The 21602-nt window shown below is 46.3% G+C and overlaps 1 protein-coding gene across 1 annotated transcript in view; it reads left to right on the top strand.

Moving 5' to 3' along the window:
- LOC144828114 (dynein axonemal heavy chain 5-like) overlaps positions 1-21602 on the top strand; it is a 1079012-nt gene that overhangs the window by 757640 nt on the left and 299770 nt on the right. Inside the window, exon 69 of the mRNA XM_078686235.1 lies at positions 16370-16637. Within this exon, the coding sequence (XP_078542361.1) occupies positions 16370-16637 (268 nt within the window). The remainder of the gene's footprint in view (positions 1-16369; positions 16638-21602) is intronic.

The raw sequence follows: 21602 nt of genomic DNA, 5'->3' as shown, positions 1-21602 counted from the left end.
TAAGATACACTAAGTCCCTTTAATATGCATAAGGTCCTTCTTCCAGAATGTCTGTATGGCCAAACAGGATCCACAAATGTGGGTGATGGTACCGCACCTCCTCACATTTCCAGCATTTATCAGGGATGGCTAGGCAAATGTGGAAAGACGTTTATTGTCAGCACAAGCAATACATTTTTATATGGTGATTTCTTTTGAGGGATACTTAGGTATGTCTTTGTGGTATCAACCCATAGTCCTGTCCCCCATGCTTCATCTGGGACCTGGGCTCTGCTTCCTACCTTCACAGAAAGGCCTGTGTCTGAGCTGGATCACTGGGTTGGAGTACATTATAGATTTTGAAGGTCAGGCCATTGGGTCCCACGGGAGTAATTAGTAATGTGCTCTGTGTTAACATGGCACAATGTTGCAGGAGCACGTGGGCCTGCAGCATGAAGAGCAGTCCATTGTTTTTTGGTTGTGGACAACCTTTAGTAAGATCTTGACATTTCTTAGAACTGTTGTAACACATAAACAATCTGTGCAGCATTTATCACCATACTCCATGGAAATAGACCTTCTCACACTGTGGACTAATGTTGAGGGAGGGAGGAGACAAATGCAATTTTCACATCTCTAGAGGGAAACATATGTAAAAAACGCATGTGCATTTTGGGCTAGGCAGGACTTTGTTATTCTTGCGGACACTGTGTCGATTAGCCGAGTGCCAGGCCCAAGAACTCTGAAAATTAACTCTGTGACAGGTGGGTGTATCGCTCACCTTAGTAGAATAATTGGGGATTAGAAGGTTTACATTGCTATCAGGTGAGCAACGAATTGAATGTGGGCGTTTGTTATCTGTTTAATTAAAGTTTAGGCCTTTGATATCAGTTCAGATTTGTAATGCTTGCCTGTGCTAATATTTTACTTATTATTTTACTATACTAACCTTGCATCTTTTGAAAAGTGTTTTACCCATTTTTTTAATGTAATATTAGTTTATGGTGTAAATTAGATGTAAAATACATAGTTTCGGTTATCTTTGAATGCTCATAGTGGAGCACCCCAATTACTTAAATTTACCCAACAGAATTCTCTATCAGGGCTAAGTTGGTCTCTATACCATTCCAGACTTGTTAACTGTGCCTTTGGGAGATTGGTGAAATGACAGTCTGTTTTCCCTGCACTGTGTATATTCAAAACTTTGAGGATCACAGACTATCTAACCGCAGGGCCAAAAGCTTGCTGACTTGAATGGCAGTTTTGCTATTGTAGTAAGACCAAGGCTTATTCGAGTTTGTTTTGTCACTGTCTATAAAGGACTAAACAGTTGGAGAGATATGATTAGTTGTGGCTGAGGTTAATTCAAGCATTTCTTCCACCACTTTTTAAATGAATCTGACTGTATTCTGACAGATTGCTTTGTAAACCATACATTATTATAATACCATGTAAAGCAATGGAAGAATGTGGTTGTGACATGAGTGTAAGTGTTTGCAATGTACTAGAATGTTTTTTTTCTGGATAAAAATAACCAGAAGTATGTTTTTGACCCTATAAATACCAGTAGGCACTCGCCTTATTCTCTGCGGTGTTAAATGCAGGATTTGTTGTGAACAACCTGCCTGAGGATTGTCAGAATACCTGTCATCTTTGTCCTCGTCCTTTTTGTCACATCCTGAAGGGTGAAATGTACCAGAGTTGTCAGAAAGAATTATTTTAATATGTCCCCACTAAGCGTTGGTACTCACAGGACTTCAGCAGATGTCACAGAATCCCTAATCTACAGATGGTCAGTTGAATGCTAGGCGTCTGACGTGTGCAATACTAGAGCCTAAGGATCAATTGACAGTTTGAAAGGAACTGCTACACAACAACAACTCACAGGGTTAAAATGTGTGACTTTGAATATAATAGATGTACCTCCCAGGAGCGATATATTGATGTATGCATCTTCCTCTAATGCAGCTCTGGTACCTAACCATGCATTCCCATACACAGCGCTCTGTCAAAGCTGAGCAAAATATGCACAAATGTGCCACTCTTACTTGCAAAAAAAAAATCAAGACAATCTAAAATTCACAATATGTTCAAAAATAATCTTTAAGCAGCTCTGTTACCTAACCATGCATTCCCACACACAGCGCTCTGACAAAGCTGAGCAAAATATGCACAAATGTGCCACTCTTACTTGCAACAAAAAAAATCAAGACAATCTAAAATTCACAATATGTTCAAAAATAATCTTTAAAATGCTCAAAGTTTCTCTCTGCTGGTCAAATGTAGAATTAGTTCATGAAACTTGAATCTGGAACTCAGAAAACGGAGATAGCCCCCTTTCAAACGTATTCAGAATTATTACTGATGATTCAGAAAGATGCATTTCTGAAGAATTCTTCAACCCGCTCATTTATCATCTTTTGTATATCCCTCAAAATCAAACTCAATAAGAACATTATTCATATAGCTACATCATCCCAGCATCACCAGATGGCACCATACAACAACAACAACACGAACAACAGGAGATCTGTACTGCCTGAGGACACAACAACATGGACCATACAAGGAGCCACAGAACTCCACCGAGCTGGCAAAAGTTCCTCCTTTTTTCCTGTGCCCTTTCAATGAGGATTCTAAACTCCCTCTACTCCTGATATTCAAACTTATTTTCGAATATCTGACTATATGGGGTATGATGCTGGAGCGACTGGTGAAAGGAGTGCAAGGAGAGGGAGGGTCTAGCCAGGGGTCAGATAGTCAAGGTGCTAGTGCACAACATTTGCGGCGATGGCGAGCTCATAGTGTCACAGACCCGAATGATGAGTGATACTGAGGTAGCTTAGGTGTGTGAATGCAGCTGGTGTGAGCGATGGCAAGAATGATGGGTGCAGGCTGAACCAGCTTTTGCTCAGACTACGATTGGTAAACATGGTGGACTATATTCCTCCCAGGTGCTGCATGGTGTGAGCCCCATGGGTATGGCACAAAATAGTGATGAAGGCAACAATGCTGCAATGTTGAAGAGTTACTTGTTATTTTTATGTTCGTTTTTTTTAAAACCTGAAATAAACATCTAGAAAAAACTAGATATTTTTGAATAGCAGGCTTTCTAGAAGGAGTCATTGTAACCTGTCCAGTATCTGCACCATTGTTATCACCAATGCCAGGCAGGGCGAGTCCTGAGGATGGCAACTCCAACAGCATCAGTCCTCTCCCGCCTCAGTCGCTTCAAAACCTTTTCATTTTGGTCTTCGAGAGCACAATCACCTGGTCATTAGAGAGATGTCTTAGTTTCCATTGGAAGGCTAGCACCTCAGACCAATGGGTGCTTCAAATCATTTGACAGTGGTACATTTTCTTTTCCCATCATTCTCCACCAGTTGTAAGGGGAGCATAGAGGTAGCTCTGACCATATTGAGGGGCCTAAAATGTTACGCTTGCTGTTTCTTGGTTCCCAATTATGATGGTGGACTGAGACCAGTCAGTCTGAGAGTACTGAATCTGATAGAAACTACTAGCCGCAGATTCCTTCACGTAGAATTATCCCAAGGCGTGAGACTGGATCCGGAAAACTTTTGCCACAGCATCCCTGCGCGGCGGGGGCAGGGCGACACCACGCGACTCCACCCAGGTGTCGTCCACGCACGTGATGTCAGCGAGGTCACATAAGACCCACCCTGGCGAGCCCACGTCAGTTTTTTCCTTTTCCGCGGGCAACGCGGATCCAGTCCTTGCTACGGGCCCCTTTGGGACCCCTTTTTTCCTTCCATTGTCCCTTCTTTTGTGGAACAGTGTGCGAATGCCTTCGGGCTTCAAGACTTGCACGTCGTGCGGGCGTCTTATGTCGGCGACGGACCCTCACCTCATTTGTATGTGGTGTTTGGGGGAGGATCACGGCACCACTGATCGTGCGGCGTGCCAACAGTTGAAGACGAAGTCGAGGCAGGAGCGCTGGATTAAACTTCTCTCGGCGCGGCTCTCCAGGTCTACATCTTCCCCTCAGTCTGCTACGGCCGTGGTCGTCGTCCTCGCCCTTCTCCGATGTCACGTGAGCGTCGCTCCCCAGTGAGTAAGTGTCGCGGTTTGTCCCCGGGGGCTGGTTTCCGGCCTGCCGGGGGCGTGGGCACTCTGCGGGTGATGCGGCCCGCATGTCGTCCTATCCACCGTTTCCCAGTGTTGGGGCGTCGAGAGCTCAGATGGAGACATACGTTGCGGCTTTGCAGGCCTCGCTGGCGTCTCCTCCTCCTTTCCTTCCTGGGGCACCAGCGGATCCCTTGCCTTGAGCGGGGCCCTCTGTGGCGCCGCCGCTCACTCCGGCCCCAGCGCCGACTGGTTCGGATCCAGGCTTGGAGGATGTGGTGCTCTTGGGGTGCGGCTCCTCTGGGACACCTCCTTCAGACCACGGCGTCTCTGCCTCACCGCAAACTCCCGCGGGAGTCCCTGTGGTGTTGAGGGAAGTCGCCGGGGCTCGGGTCGCATCCCGAGCCCCTCTCGGTCCTTTGACAAGGTGGTCCTGTCTAAGGCCGAGGTGACGCCGCTACGGCGCCGGCAACGGCTGGACCGTGCAGAGCCACAGGGGTTGGTGGACCCTCCTCGTCCTGCTCTGGGTCGTGACTGGACGGGACCTCTCGACCCTCTTTGGGATCCTCTTGTCCCTCCCCACAGGCGGCTGCCTCGTCGGGGGCGAGTCGGAAGTTGAATCGTCCCTGGTGTCACCACATGGGTTGCAGGACAATCTCCGCCACATTCTGGGCCGCGGCTGGCGGAAGGCTTTGTGTCACTCCCCAGGCCATTCTCGTTCCTCCATGCAGGCGGCTGCCTCTGCGGGGGTCGAGTCGGTGTCGCTCCAGCACCGCCTTGGGCCCGATACGGTGTGACTGGGAGGAACCCTGTCGGACGATGCTGGGTGGTGCCGACTTTCTGCCTCAGGTGGCGAACTCTACGGCTCCGTGCAGGGGTTGTGCTGCGGATTCGTCTTTGAACGCTCTGTCTTCTCCGGATGCAGGCTGTATATTGGTGTCATCCTCCCCGGAGACTGGTCCCCGCGTGGTATCTTTTTCACCGGCGTCGTCAAAGGGCGGCTCCCTGCCTTTCCTGAGGGAGAGGTATTCGTCAGAAGAGAAGTAGGTCCTTCATTCTTTGGCTCCTTCTGACTTCCAGGTCTGGCCCTTGCTCGTCCCGCTTGGCTTCGGGCACGGCTGCCTTTGTTTGCAGCTGTCGCCCACGGAGGAACTGCTTTTTCCACCGCTGGGCCCTACGGAGGTGGGTGCGGCCTTTGTTCACGCGGTGTCCACGACCGTGGGCATTCTGCGCATGGTTGATCCGGTTACTCACTTTCTGGTAGACCATCTCTTGGAGGTTCTCCACCAGGGCTCTGGTGGGAGGGAGATCTTACTTCCCTTTGAGTGTTTGCTCCTTTCTTCCCTGACGGGGGCTTGGAGGCGTCCCGCCTCAGGGGATCCGGTGCCTCACCACCTTCTGCACCGGCATCTTCCGGCTCTGCATGACCCGGTGTCCCTTTCCCTCCACCCCTCTGCTGCCAGTCCGCTTTTGTGGACCGCCTTTCCCTCCTTGCCACCACTGTTGACTCCACTGTCCCGGGAAGCCCGCTGGCTAGATTCTTGGGGGCGCAACATGTTCGCCATGACTAGCACTGCCCTGCGGGCCCTTAACACCTTGTATGATTTGGCTAGGGCCTCCTCTTGTTTGTGGGACTCGGCTGAGTCTCTGGGATCCGCAGCCCCCCAAGAGACGGTCCAGGTGGACTTACGGCATCATGCTGTTGATGGCCGGGAGCTAGCGGCGTTTATTCTCCGCTCCGCTCTAGTCATCTCAGAGGTGCTGGGCCGGGCCATGGCTTCCTCAGTCGCCCTCCGTCGCAATGCTTTGCTTCGGGACGGCGTGTTCCCTGAAAATATTGAGATGTATGAGTTACTTACCTTCAGTAACGATGTATCTGGTAGAGACGATTCTAGTCACAGATTTGTTCACGGACCGCCCTTCCGCCCCGTTCTGTGAGGACCCTTGTGTTGGTCTTCGGTACTCGCCTCCTGGTGGGGGCTGTGTCTCCTGTGAGTCCCTTCTTTGCTCCTGATGGGTGTCTCCGTCTGGTTGCAATTCATTCCTCCTCTTAGTTCCTTGGAGGATGGGATTACGGTGCTTCTGTGCCCCGCTGCTCTGGTTACTCCAGGTTTTGGGGGGGTTTACCTTCAATCTCTGTCCTTCCTCCCCTCCCTTCCCTTCCTGTTGCTGCTGAGGGTCCTGGCCTCTCTGCTTACCTGCGATTAGGGGTCATCTGGCTAGCCCTTGCCCTTATTCCTTGGGGGGTGGTTGCCCTCTATGCTGGGGTGGCTTGGAGGTTTGTGTTTCTGTCTGTCTTGGGACTATCTCCCCTTCCTTATTCTTGATGGGGTGGTGGGGCAATTACGTGTATCATGGCTTTTTACGCATGTTCCTTGTTTCAGGGGGAAGGCTGTCTATATACGGGCAGGGTGGCTGCTCAGGGCTCTGCTCTGTTCTTTTTTCTGCCCCTGCCTTGGGACACTGCAGTGTTGCACTGTTCCTTAAGGTGTCGTTTGTCTCTCCTTTTTTCTACTCTTTCGGACACTGTTCCCATGCCCCCACAGTTTTTTGTCTGGTGGCTCCTCGTTGTGGTGCGGAAAAGTTCTCCGAAGAAAACTGACGTAGGCACGCCGGGATGGGTCTTATGTGACCTCGCTGATGTCACATACGCGGACGATGCCTGGGCGGAGTCGCGTGGTGTCGCCCCGCCCCACGGCGCGCAGGGTTGCTGTGGCAAAAGATTTCCGGATCCAGTCTCCCACCTGGGGATAATTCTACGTGAAGGAATCGGCGGCTAGAATTGTCTCTACTAGATACATCGTTACCGAAGGTAAGTAACTCGTACATTACTTCCTGAAAAAGAACAAGTTCAAGATGATCTTCCTGCCACAAACTCTTCAGGCAATTATTGTCTTGCTCGTCGGCATGACATCTGCCCATCGGGACTATACGGAATCGCTGGCTTTAGTAGCCACTCATCTTCAGTGAATATGGGTGCTTGATTGACTAATAAATTCAGAGTCACAAATCTCTTTCACCACTGATGATAGGTTGTCATTGAAAAAAATAATAAGGGAGTAGCCCTTAAATCAGGGTAAAATAAAAAAAAGAATTGTAAGCAAATCAGGGCAAACTGTTTTCTTGTTTTTCAGTTTAAGTAGAGCATTTCTCATTTTGTCTGTGGATTACATTGGAGTAAATTACCACTCCAATGCACACTGTTCCCCTGCTACATCTAGACATGTTCCACAATTACTTGCTACTGCCACATAGAAATGCTAGCTCTATTCTTCAGAGTCTACATTCACCCATATAGAAGAGGAATACTGGTTGCTGACCTTGATTATCAACAGAGGCAATCTCAGATCTAACTCTCAACTCTTATGACTACGCAGAAATCCAAGGTTCTCCAGTTCTATATATCCCAAAGATTATAGCTTACTGGGGTATATAAAGGGAATCTACTAATAGTTGATTTAAGACCACATTTTGTAATAAGGTCAAGGAGTTGGCTTGCTTGCCTAGTTGCAGGGAAATGCAAGTAAATCTGTTGGTGTTGTGAGACATCTGCCTTGGGCTCAAAACCGTTTTGCTTAAGGTTGGACAAAAGGCTGTGCAGGTATTTATAGACAACACCAGTGTGATGGATTATTTGAACAAGTAGCTCTTTATTTATGGTGTTTGTCTCTGGGCAAACCAGATTTTTCCATTGGCATATCTTCTGGCAACTCACTAAATGTGAAGTTAGATGTCTTGAGCAGACTCTTCATGGCAGAACATGGATTGGAGTTTCATCCCAGTGTGGTTCAGAGGATCTTTGCACTTTGGATCTTCCCTCGGATGGACCACTTCACCTCCTCGACCAATGTGAAGTGTCCTCTGTCTTTGCAATTTACTCTCAGCTGTATTGTTAAGGACTCTTTCCATCTGGCATGGATCTAGATCTGTATGAGGCTTTCCTGCTAGGTGGTGGTCATCATCACACCTTTATGGGTGAGAATGGTCTGATATTTCAATCCTTTGACACTAAGGCCTTCATTCACCGTTATGGTCTGTGCACCCAGGGAGATTATTTCTTGGGGCATATTGTTGCAGAAGGAAAAAGGATGTGATTTGGCATGGTTGACCCGGAGGTTGGATAGGTTTCCAAATGTATTGAGTATAGTGGAGAGCAGAGTGAGGTTCATACAGAGGTCCTGAGTATAAAAAATCATGTCGTTCGCATATAAGGAAAACGTATGAGATTGAAGGCCCTTGCAGAATGACCCAGCCTGCCCCTTCTTGTCTGAGTTTCTGGGCCAATAGTTCCATTGCCAGCACAAATAATCAGGGATATCCCTGAGGTATACCTTGGGATATAGGATATTGTGCGGAAATATGTATGCCCGTTTTGGCTCTCACTGTGGGAGTGGCATAGAGTAGCTTAATCTAATTATTGAAGGCGGAAGGGATCTGGAATTTTTGCAAAAATGAAAACATATACTCCCAGTTTAAGAATGAAAAACTTGTTGGAGGTCAAGACTCCGGTAATTTTACCCCCCTTCTTGTTTGTACCCACATCGCTTCACCGTAATGTTAGTGCAACCGCTCGTGTTTCGGACACTGCGCCGGCAGTTATTACTTGTAACACCTCTCTTCCCCCCCACCTTCCTCATGAAGGTCAGTACATGCCAATCGAACATCGGTACTCTGTCTTGCACCTGTGTACCAACAGTCACTGTCTTCCTTGCGCGACTGTTTTTAACTCGTTTGCTAGGCAACTTACTACGCCGTAAGTTTTCCGCCAATTGTAAAGTCCACATTTGTAAAGCGCACAATCACCCGTAAGGGTCTCTAGGCTCTGGGGGCCGTCGGGAAGATTAAGCGAGCTATTGCCCAGAGTCACATGGTGCTGGGCTAACCTGCCGCCGGAGCCGAGGATCGAACCGTGGTCCCCAGATTCCAGCGTCAGTCGCCCTGGCCGCGGCGCCACACCTCTCCCACATTGTAAGCAAACACGATAGACATTCACTGATCCGGATTTTTACTTCATCACTGTACCTTGATCTTTCGTGAAAGCAACCTAACCCCACCATGGCTGCCACGATAGCCATTCACTGCGCCTATTTTTACTCTGTCACTGTATCACGACCTTCTGTGAAAACAAACCTCCTCTAAGGTTTTTAGAATGACCATGTCACTATTTACAGCGTGCATGTACCACTTTGAATGGTTTGAACCTCGCAATCACTGTGCTTTATTACAGCAGCTTAATGATGTTCAGTGACATTTTACTAGTATAAACGACCATAACACTAAATGCCTTCAAGTCACCGATTGTGGAAATATTAGTACATGCCTGGCAATGTAATTACATTGTTCCTTTTTTCTTCCCCTTCTTTTTCCAATTTTTCCTCCAATGTTTTATTAATTCCCTTGTTGAATGTTTGTGGTATGAAAGGCAAATGTATATATTATTCAAGACAAACATGGTCTATAACATTGTCCTGAAGATGATGCCGCGTATCTGAGGTCTCATTAAACAAAAGAGATGGCCAGATAGATACATTTCATATTTTTATATATAGCACAGCTAGCCAATAATCCTAAGCGGGCAGTATCATCATTGTATTAATTTTTTACTTATTTACACATTTTTGAAATATTTACATATGGCCAAAAACAGAACATAATTATCAAGACTTTTTACACCATAAATACAAAAACACATTACACACAATCATAAATGAAAAACATTCATGTAGACACCATATACAAAAATGGGGGCAGGATAGAGATGCCTCAAATGATTTCACTTCTGGGGCACCAGTCCTAATGTGAACTACACAAACAAGCGGCCTAATAGTGGTTCATACAGGCTAGCTTGTTAATTATGCTGGAAAACAATTTTATAACGGTCTGCTTGCAGGGGAAATTTCGTCCTCAACTACATTACTGTAGCACCCAATACAGTTCATATTACAGCATAAGGTCAACGTGTTTCTAACCCTGATTCTGTTTGGGGGTTCTCCTCAGGACATGGACTGGAGGTCGGCTTGTCTGTATTTTCTTGTTTTGCTCCAAAACTGCTGTCTACAGCTCAAATGGAGGGCAGGGACTCTTTGGCCATTCTTTTTTGTAAGTGATCACTTCAGCCCGGATATGTAATGTTGTACGTTACGGTCGCACTGTGCTCGGAGCTTCACAGAGCTACGGCTCCGGCGTGTTCCTGGCAGTGGCACCGCTGCCTCCGCATCCGCGCGGCCGCGCAGTCAATGATCTTTGTCTTTTATCTTTTCTTTTTCTCAGTTTTAAATCAAGTGGTCCGCTCTCCGGCTGCAATCTCGTTCCTATTCGTCCAAGTTGAAACACTGACGCGAATCACTTAAACCTCATCACTGTACCTTGATCTTTCGTGAAAGCAACCTAACCCCACCACGGCTGCCACGATAGCCATTCACTGCGCTGATTTTTACTCTGTCACTGTATCACGACCTTCTGTGAAAACAAACCTCCTCTAAGGCTTTTTAGAATGACCATGTCACTATTTACAGCGTGCATGTACCACTTTGAATGGTTTGAACCTCGCAATCACTGTGCTTTAGTACAGCAGCTTAATGATGTTTAGTGACATTTTACTAGTATAAATGACCATCACACTAAATGCCTTCAAGTCACCGAATGTGGAAATATTAGTACATGCCTGGCAATGTAATTACATTGTTCCTTTTTTCTTTCCCTTCTTTTTCCAATTTTTCCTCCAATGTTTTATTAATTCCCTTGTTAAATGTTTGTGGTATGAAAGGCAAATGTATATATTATTCAAGACAAACATGGTCTATAACATTGTCCTGAAGATGATGCCACGTATCTGAGGTCTGGCATCGAAACGTCGACACCCTACTACCATATGTTCTCAAAATACTTACAATGTATTGCACAATGGTACCTTAAAGTAATCAAGTCTGTACACTGAATACTAGTACATAGACCGCCTCGTTCGCACTTGCCTGAAAATTGTTGTTTTGTCTTGTTCTCTGTGGGGTCACAGGCTGTGCCCCCTTGACATTACTTTTGATTCATTGTTATTGTGTATATTTTGAAAAATAAATTCCTGTCCGGCTGGACAAAGGACATGTTGGCTATTTAGCGTATGTTTATTCTCACCCTGATTCTTCATGTACTAGGGACCCCTGTATCAAGAAATAACAGCTAATGTTAGAACATTCACTTAACTATGTAACCTATTAGGAAACGTAACAAACACATCTATACCTACCTATTGTTAGTGTTGAATGGTTCTATGAGACAGAAGCATCCATCTTCCTTGTCACCCCCTACTATACTCCCCTGCACTGATATGTGAGAGCACACACAATAGAAATATATTGACTTAATCTCTCATCCATGAAGTTATTCCAAACAAAACAATGGTACTGCAATGTCTTGGCATAACTTTGGGATTTGTAAAGTAGAAACCACCAATAGTTCAACATAAACAGTGATGAAGTATCTGGAAGTTCAATCGCTCCACTTCCTCAAGGTAATAGACGAAGCAATGTACATAGAAATGTGTTGCAACAGATATGTACTCCAAACTGTTAGCAAAAACAATCCCCACTCGTGTTCCACACATAAGGGTAGGGTAATTACCAGAGGCTGTGCGTTCCTCACTCTTCCAGAAAACCCAAAAGTGAGAGCACCTTACAAAAAATCAGCCCCTCATTTGCCATGTAGTGTCTCCCTGCATGAGACAGCCAAAAATGCACGTCTTGCTAACAGGGAAGCCAATACCCTGCTACACAAGCACTCTCTCCTGCATGAGATCAAAGTTGAGGCAGATATCGTCAACGGAGGCCAGAGTACCGGCTTTACGAAAGCTGCAAGGTTCCCGCTCACAACCGGGTGGAAAAGTAAATACAAAGGGTGGTGCTTAAAGCACCTTTACCAACTGAAGACCGTGGACCAAGAAACTCCGAGGCCTCACTTCATGCACAGAATAATCGGCACTGCCCCGGACACCGGCATCCTCTATATCCAGTACCACACTTTGCTTCCGGGTCACGCAGAGCGTCCAACTCCCTGAAGGTTGATGGGAGTTGTAGTTCTCGTGGCCCCCCCCCCCCAACTCCATTTCTGATTTGGCTGCCGGCTGTCAGTGTACACTGCAAAAAGAACAATTGATGGACAGAATGCAGAACAATGTCATACATTCACCCCAGTACAAAAATCTGGGCCTAAATCCATTGTTTTTTGGTCACCTTGCCATTCCAGTTTAGATCCAGCCATATGTTAATCAGTCTTGACCCTGCGCCCAATGGGAACAGTCCAGCCCGCACTGCAAGGCCAGGTCCTCCCTGGACTGGAAACAAGCATGCTAGGACCGGTTTTGGGGTTTCAGCCCTCATCAGCCAGGATAGCTTGATTCCAGTGGCATGGAGAGCACGAGACCCACGTCTGGGCTGGTGCGCTCCGACAAGATGTGAGCTGTCAAGTTAATATCTAGGACCGCATTGAAATCACCTCCTAATAACCAAGGGAGATGTGACCATTCCACAAGGATTGAGAACATACATTGTAAAAATATGTCTTGCTCAGTGTTTGGTATATACTGCCTAGAACTATCATCTCACTGTCCACAAACCCCCGGACAAGGACATAGCTTTCATTGACGTCAATGTTGGTGGCTTGTGCTTCAAAAGGGATTCCTGCCCTCAGCCAGATAGCCACCCCACGGGTGAACCGTGAATACATAGTGGCAAATTATTGAACCCTCCATTTAGTACACAATTTAATGGCCTCAGGGGCAGAGAGGTGGGTTTGTTGTAGGTAAACTAATTTGCCTTCCGGGGATGGAGCTGCACCAGAATTCTGTGTTGCTTATGAATTAACCCCATGCCACTAACGGTCCAGGTCAGTAACTTTTAGTGTTATAAAATAGTCGGCATAATAACATTTTACAACCGGCCTGATCGGTGTGGGCACTCTTCGTTTATTCTTGTACATGTAAGACATAGGAACATGCGTGGTAATAAAAGGAACATTTTCCCAATGCTAGGCTCAAGCAAAATAGAAGTAACAAGCAACCCATCTTACCAAAATAATACATTGTGTAATCACTGTAGGAGTGACCAACAATAGCACTATACAGGACAAACAAGTGCCGGGTGCAGTAGGTGTAAGTGCCCCGTACGGACACCTCTGGAATGTTCGTCACTAATAACTGTAGGGAAACCAGCAGTAATATAACATCAAATGAGTGAACACTTAACCACCAAGGGTTCATGCACTATGCACAATGCCGACAGTAAATCCTTGTGATGTGAAAGATACACAAGTAACAGTCATTGCATTACATATCATCAGCAACCATACCCCAACCAATGCCCTCTCCCATGATTAGAAGAGAAGGGAAGAAATAGGTAAGCGGGTGATGGGGTAGAAGAGAGAGAGGTAAGGCATCAGATGACAACAAGAAAGGGAACATAGAGTGAGAATTATCTGAACCAGTCGCAGACATGGCAGAGGAGACAATAGGGTAGTTCAGCCATGGACGCCGCAAATCACCTTATCTGCGGGCTGTGGCGTCGCAGTGGGGAAAAGTACCATGCTTCTGGTAGTGTCTGAGTCAGAGTTCACCCTCGCTGAGGAGCTCGAGGAAGGCTGTTGATGTTGTGATCTAAGAGATGACATAGTTGTCAGGGCAGCCCTCCTTCCTTTCAGGGCCTGCTCTAGAAGCCAGTCGTCGGACTGGTCTGTGCCTGCTGTGTCTAGGAGGTTCTGTGTCTTCCTCTGTGGTTGCTCTGATGGAGGGGAGCAATGTGTGGTAGGGTATTGCTGTTCTAACCAGTTCCATACAGCATCTGGAGATATAAAGAATAATGAGCATTGGGCATGTATTACTTTCAAGCTTGCTAGGAACATTAAGGCATGAACGAGCCCCTCAAAGCGCAGTTGTCATTTGGCCGCTAAAAAGGATGCATAGTATCGATGTACCTCTAGTGTGTAATCTGAAAATAGTGAGACCATGACGTTGTCCATTGTTATGGGAGCTATCTCCCTGGCCTTTTGGAGGAGAACATCACGATTCCTGAAGTGGAGGATCCATGCAACCATGGGACGCAGTGGTGTTCCAGGGGAGGGGATAGGGTTGGCACCCTGTGAACATGTTCCACAATGAGGAGGGTTTAAAGTTTCTGGGGGACAACCTTCTTCTGGAGCCATTGTTTAATAAGTAACATTGGATTGGATCCCTCCACACCCTTTGGCAACCCCATGATGTGCACATTATTGCAGCATGTATGGCCTTGGGCGTCTTCTTCTCTATCTTGTAAGGCTGTAAGTTGGTTCTGAAGTTAAACAATTGCTGCTGAATGCATAGCTTGCTGAGGTGGCAGTGTTGATAAAGTGGTTTTAGGTGTTTTCTCTTTATCAGAGAGTTTGCGATGGTCATTCTATTGAATGCTGAGCTCAGCCGACAGCGTGTCAATATGGTGCTCACTTCTAATTTGTTGGGAGGGGGAGCTGGATTTGTAGGTGGGATACACTTCTCAGGAGGATGTGTGGAGGAGGCATCAGAGTGACTATGTTGAGATGGCCCACAGCCGGTTGAGACATCAGTCTAATGAATTTAGAATGCCCCATTGTGACATTTCTAGAGTAGCATGTAGTGCACTGTGTAGAGTGGGATGAGATACTACAGATGTGGTAGAACTAATAGCTCAGTCCCATGTTGAGATATCATACCCTATGGACAATATATAGGCAGGGGCACTGAGACACTGTAGAAGAACTGGGCTGGTGTACCCTCCATGGAAGGCGCAGCTGTGCCTTGGTGCACCGTTGACAAGATCGCATGTAGGGTGGCGGCCGTGAGTGGTTCATGCGCAGTCACAGGTTGCAACAGACTTAGTAACCAAGAGCCAAGGTAAGTGCAATATTGATGGTGATGCATACAAGCAGTCCGTAACAGAGAGAAGGCTACACTCTACAAGGCCACTGTCACTGCTAAGTACTTGCATGAAGGTAGGTACAATTTGAGCAAGGTAGGGCTCCATGTAGTATTCGCATGTGGCATCATAGGTGTACATGCCTTTCAATAAGTCAGTGGGGCAGGCATGTCCCAGTCTAGTAGGGAGTGCAAGGTGTTTCACATGGAAGCCTCAAAGAGACGTCGGGTCAACAGGCTGCAACAGCACATGCACCATGGAAGTGGTGGAAATCTGACTCTTGGTGCACTACTGTCCAGAGAAACGCTTCATGGGGGTTCCTTAATAGGGAAGGGCTATTAAATAGTCACAGCTTATAGAGCGTTCAGGGTGGGAAGCTGATGTCCCACATCATATTGTATGGCACAGGTGTTGCTAATTATTTTCCAAAGATTGTGTTTAGTTCCAGAACAAGGCCCACAGTCAAAAAGGGAGGAAGAAAGAGGGCCTCTGGCTTCCGGCAATCACACATGTCACTTCTATGCCCTCTCCTGCTGCTGCAGTGTTTAAGGAGGGATCTCTGTATCTTGTGGTCAAAGTGGCTCTCGGCCCAAAGGCTGCACGCCAAAGAGGCACATGCGGTGTGAAGCCCCCATTTGTCACTGCAGCCTCCTCACCATTTCGGCACTCCCCAGCCACTGCACCCACTATGACCGCTCCCACCCCATACTTTAACTCACCGGTCTTTGCTGCTATCGATTGGGGATTCCCTTTCACTTTAGCCCGTTCTGGGGCCACATTGGGTGGTGTCCGTTGAGCCTAGGGGGAGGGGTGCAGAGGTAGTGACATGGGTCACTAGGGGCCTTCTCCATTGCAGAGACTGCACCCTAGCTGAGCAGGCACCTCATACATGTGAAGGAGAGCTTGGCTCATCCACGCCAGCATGTACAGCTAAGCCACGCACAAAGCGCTCACCCCGGTCACAGCAAACAAGTATGGCATTCGTGCAGGTGAAACAGGTGACAACTGCCCTCCACTGTAGGGTATTCGCATATATTTTCCTCAGCTCACAGTTGGATGAATCAGTATTCTTAGGCGCCCGGCAGTAGTGCTAAAAAAACATGTTCGCCATCTTCGGCGGGTGGCCACGACCACCCAAGCTTTGAGCAATAATGGCAATTTAATTTCCTGCCATCCCATGCTGCATGGTTGAGCAAGTAAAAGGCAGCTGAAGGCAGTAGCACTTGATTATTTATTTACTACTGTCCTCCATTAATGATTTGTCTGTGCATAAGTTTACAGAACTGTTTCACATTTCAAGCAGGTTACAAATAGCATGAACCCCCTACTATGACATTTTCAAGGCTATGTCGGACAGTTACTCACTGACCTTTTCAATTATCAATACTCTTTTGCAGAATACCCCCTGTCGAGCTATTTCTATGGGCCAGGGACAGGAAATTCATGCAAGGCGCTTGTTAAATCAGTCCATGCAAGACGGAGGATGGCTCCTTCTACAAAACTGTCATTTGGGCCTGGACTTCATGGATGAGCTCTTGGACACCATTACCATGACAGAATCAATGAATGAAGGTTGCAGAACATGGATCACCACAGAGGTGCACCCAAAATTTCCTATTAACCTGCTGCAGTCCTCAATAAAATTTACAAATGAACCACCTCAAGGTAAAGTTTCCTTAATTTCTGATTTGTTTTCTTATTCTGTACATTGGACTTATCACGTTTGTGTTTTTTGTTCCTGGAGATAGTAAATGGCACACCATTGTGAAGGGGCTGGTTTGATTTTCACATTTGATGATAAAAATTCTGCATCAAATATGTATTTGTGTTTTTATTTCCCTTCCACCAGAAATGCATTTCGACTGAAGCCCTGTACAAGGCACACACCTGAAATTGAATTCTAGATTAAACCAGGGGACTGGGGCAATCAGGAGGTACTGGCCTCACATTGTCATGATTGGATTATTTTTCCTCTTTTGTTCCTATTGTAGGATACTTACTACCAATTGTAACTCTTTTAGTATCTGGTCCTCAAGCTAGTGAAGCAGAGCAAACCAGGACTTACACAGTGGAGGAGTAGGGTTAATGAATCAGAACCTAGTGCAACGTAATAGCCAGAAGCAATTATGAAAGTTCAGCTAGTGCTTTAAAAGTGTAAAGTACCACAACACATTAATTACTATACATAAATACATGCCAGATCTTTCGGAGAGTCAGTGGGATTGCAGAGGCTACTGGCCCCAACCGTGGTGGCTGGGGCATTTTACTCCTGATGTCCCAGACCCGGCTTACTATGGATCCTGAGCAACTGAGCCAAGTACCCCTTTTTCACTTGACTCTTTGTAGTAGCTGTGGACGAGCAGTTAAAGGCTCCCTCCGGGGGAGGGTGGTAGGGGAAATTGTATATACAGGTAAGTAAACATGACTTATAACTCAAAGTGCAGACAGCATAAAAAATAATGTTCAGTCCAATAATTTTTATAAGAAAAAGAAGTATTTTATTTCTAACTCTACACATTCAAAGGACTAATGACATTCATGAGCAATAACACAATCCGAGTGAGGACGGGGATCTAGAAGTTGTCAGGCAAATACTTATCCTGCCCACTTTCTTATACCATGGTCAGAGTTATTCCCCATTCACTGGTGGTCTCATCCATGGAATGCTTACTAGTAGGTCTTACTGAAAAGTTCCCCTTTGACTCTTAAGAATTAGTCAAAAGTGTCTATGGTGCTGCAGCACTATCAGGAGCAAATTCCCTGGGGCTTCACATGCCCAGCTCAAGTCCTACCCTCTCTTGCTGCTTGAAAGTGTTCAGCGTAGCAGCAGCTGCCCTGGGCTTGGCACTCGCAAGTTCAAATCCTGCTTGAAGAAGTCAGTCTACTTGCAGTACATGCGGCTGCACCAGTCAGGCGCAGGCTCACTCTTCTGAACAGCGCTGCTAGTGCTCCCTAGTGATCAGAGCAGCTTCCAGCTCGCAAAGGTGAAGTAAGTCACTTTCTTCCAATCAAGGGGGTGGGGAGATGGGAGAATTTGGTTCTTCAGCTCCCAGTTAGAGCCCAGCGAGGGTAAAACATCTTTCTTGGCATCCTCTTGGTCCTTGGAGGTCAGTCAGGGTAGATCTCGTGGTACGGCTAGACCCGCTAGTCACAGACTCCCTCCAGTCCTAGGCGAAGGCCCAAAATCTTTGGTGATTTGGTCCCAGCAGCCCCTCCTCGCACATGGGATTGCCGCTGTTCCTATAGATGCTTTTTTTTACAAAGCTACTCGTGGTTCCGTTGGGTAAGCACCACAGGATGCTTTCTTAGAACCAAACCATTTCTTCAAAATCGATTATAATTATACAAGACAATCCTAAATGTACCACACATACAGCAAAAATATATTTACTACTTTTTTTGTTTTGATTTGCTGTTTTTTAGAAAAAAATATTTTACATAAAACAAATCTGCACAGTGAATAAATATGGGCTGTCAGACAAAGGAAAAAACATTAACAATACGAAGAAAGTTCAATGGGAGACTGTGGGACTGAAAGTAAAATGAGTGACGTTTCTGATTCAAAAAAACAAAACAGTAACATAAATTCTCTGTCCTTCCCCGGTCTTTCACTCAGCAAGCAATGTCTTTTACATTTCTAGCTATAGTGAGCCTGGACATGAGACAGTTTCACTTCGATGTTTCAACCCTGTAGATACGTGTGTCTGTAGATACATCCGCTAGGGTCTTCCTCAGGACAAAACAAACTAGCGGCAGCCCTAGTTTGTTAGATCATGAATCTACTCCTCCAAGCCCGGACAGAGATTGAACAAAAATCTCTTTATGGATGTGGATCATCCATGTGCCCACTTTCGTTAGTTTGTATTCATATGGCAACAGCTGTCCTCCAACTTTCAGCTGTATCCCCCTCTGGTCATGCGCATTGACCTCCAGGGGATTAAAAGATCAACTAGGGGTATAATATAATCAGTCCAAATGATTGAAATTATACAAGTCAGTTGTATGCCGGTCCCGTACATCAATGATTTCTGGATTGCCGGGCGTCTACTATCTCACTCCTGCAAGCATCAGGACAGACGCAACATAGACTCTTCTGTTACAGTCGCCCATACCACGGCAGCCCTTCCTGCCATACGGGGTCACCGCTAAGCCACATACATTCCATGTACACAATGACAATATTTTACAGCAAGTTTTGACAAAATAACAACAGGTGCTCCTTGTGAACGGCGCAGTATTTAATGAAGGGTGCAGGATAGTGAGCAATAGTGACTGTGTTTTCGTACAGAGTGACTGACAGCTGCAGCGCTTTCTATACAAAGAGTAGGCAATCTTTTGTTGATTGCATGTTGATGACGACTCTACAATTTGTTTTATTACTAATTGTTTTTGTTATTAATGACATTACTGATGAGGTGTCTACCTATTGGCTCCTGATAAAGACTCAGTTACAATTTGATGCTTAGGGGTCATAACGTCGACTTACATGTGTTGACTTTATGAATGTTTGCTACAAGCAGAACCCATTTGGTCATTTGGGATCTGGGCTCCCTGTTATAAAAATGCAAGCATTTTAAGTGAACTTTATGTTTGGTTTATGAAACACTGTGCACTATTGTTCACTATCTTGCACCATTCACTAAACACTGCACTGTTCAAAAGTGGCACCTACTGTTCTTTTGTCAAACCTTGCCTGTAAAATATTGTCATTGTGTATATAGAATGTATATACCCGAATTTTGCACAGGCTTGTGCATCCTAATATATAGGTACTTACTAAACAATTGGAGGTTTAAGAACATTGTTTTTGTTTCCATTTAATTGCATATAATTATTATTGTCTAGGAACTGAAGAATGTTTACTTCCTTCCCTTGAAGGAACCATTATTCTTGGGAATTATATTTTGTGGTAATTTGCCAAAGTTTTGGTCTTCATGTGATATTTAAAAATATTATCCCTCTTTGTGCACCAGTGGGAAGTTGCTGAACAATGTCCCTAAATCCAACTTTAAAACAAACTAAAGTATTCCCAAGCAAGATTCCGCGTAAACCTTCCAGTATTTGTTGCTGTTGTGTACTTCACAAAGTAATTTCAACTGCGATTGTGCTCACTATACATAACCATATACAACCATGCTAGTTGTGGATGACTTTCTCACATAAATTGAGAAACGTGGATGTGGCCTAACAGCATGTTTGAGTCCTGGTGTTAACTCAGCATCCTTTGGTTCCGGGCAAATCACTTAATCTACTATGCATGTATTATTATTATTATTATATAAAATTTATAACGCGCTCAGTTACCCAGGGGCATCCCGGCGCTGTAAGGAACGAGAAGGGAAAGCTCAAACTCAGTCACTGCACCGGAAACAAATGAGTCTTCAAGAGTTTCCTAAAGTGCAGAATGTTGGGCTCTGAACAAATCTTAAAGGGCAAGGAGTTCCACAGTGCCGCCACTTGCACTGAAAAACGCCGGCCCCCAGAGCGAGCTCTTTTTACTCTGGCTGACTGCAGAAGATGTCTTTGGTCCGAGCGCAGTGGGCGTGTGGGCTTGTAGGGGCGTGCCATAATGGACAGGATAGAGGGGCCCCTACCATGCAAGATTTTATGAGCCGTGCATAACGCTTTGAATTTCACTCGCTCTTTAACGGGGAGCCAGTGAAGCGTTTTCAGGGCTGGGGCAGCTGAGTGTCTTCTAGGAACCTCCATCAGCACTCTAGGGGCTGCATTCTGCACCTGTTGAAGGATTTTAAAAGTCGCTTCGGGAGCACCGAGAAACAGCGCATTCCCGTAGTCAAGCCTCGACAAGATTAAACCACGAATCAAGAGCTTCCTAGATGGATTAGGGAGCAGTGGTAGCACCTTGCGAGCTGACCGCAGCAGACCAAAACACACCCCCGCGGTCTTCCTGGCGTGCGTCCTGAAGGACAGATCTTCCTCCAACCAAACTCCCAAGCTCTTGATCTCCTTCTTGGGAGCTGGTGGGTCACCCAGAGTCCGGGGCCAACAGCTAGCGATGAGTGAGGGACTAGATTTGCCCAGCAGCATAAGCTCAGTTTTCTCTCCGTTGAGCTTAAGGGCAGAGTGGGACATCCAACGATGGACATTGGCAAGGCAGTCATGAAGAACTTCAGGTTGTTCCGTCAGCTGGGTGAGGCCTACAACCAGCTGAGTATCATCAGCATAGCTGATGATCTTCACTCCTGAAGGGGAGACCACTCTTTCAAGAGGAGTCATATAAATATTAAATAAGGTAGGGCTCCAAGATGAGCCCTGAGGGACTCCACATTGAAGAGGGAACAAGGTTGACTGCTCTGCCCCTTCCCAGACTTGATAGAAGCGGTTGGAGAGGAAGGATTCGAGCCATTTCAAGGCCATCCCTGTCACTTTATACTTCCTCATCGATATCTTGTAGTCTTCCCGACTTTCTTCCGTCCGCTCTCTCCTCCATGCCCGTTCTGATCTTTTACATGATGTTCTGAGACCCCTAAGTTCGGGAGTGTACCAGGGAGCGGAACCAACTCTTCTTTCCCTGATGGGCCTCCTCTTTTTCGGAATCAACGAGTCCAGAGCATTAGTCAGCCAGTTTCCCACATGCTGGTCGGCAATACTGGGGTCAGTGACAGGGGG

The sequence above is a fragment of the Lissotriton helveticus genome, chromosome 4_1, assembly GCF_964261635.1.
Source record: "Lissotriton helveticus chromosome 4_1, aLisHel1.1, whole genome shotgun sequence".
NCBI lineage: Eukaryota > Metazoa > Chordata > Amphibia > Caudata > Salamandridae > Lissotriton > Lissotriton helveticus.
Note: the sequence above shows the minus strand (reverse complement) of the source record. Positions and strands in the feature narration are given on the sequence as shown.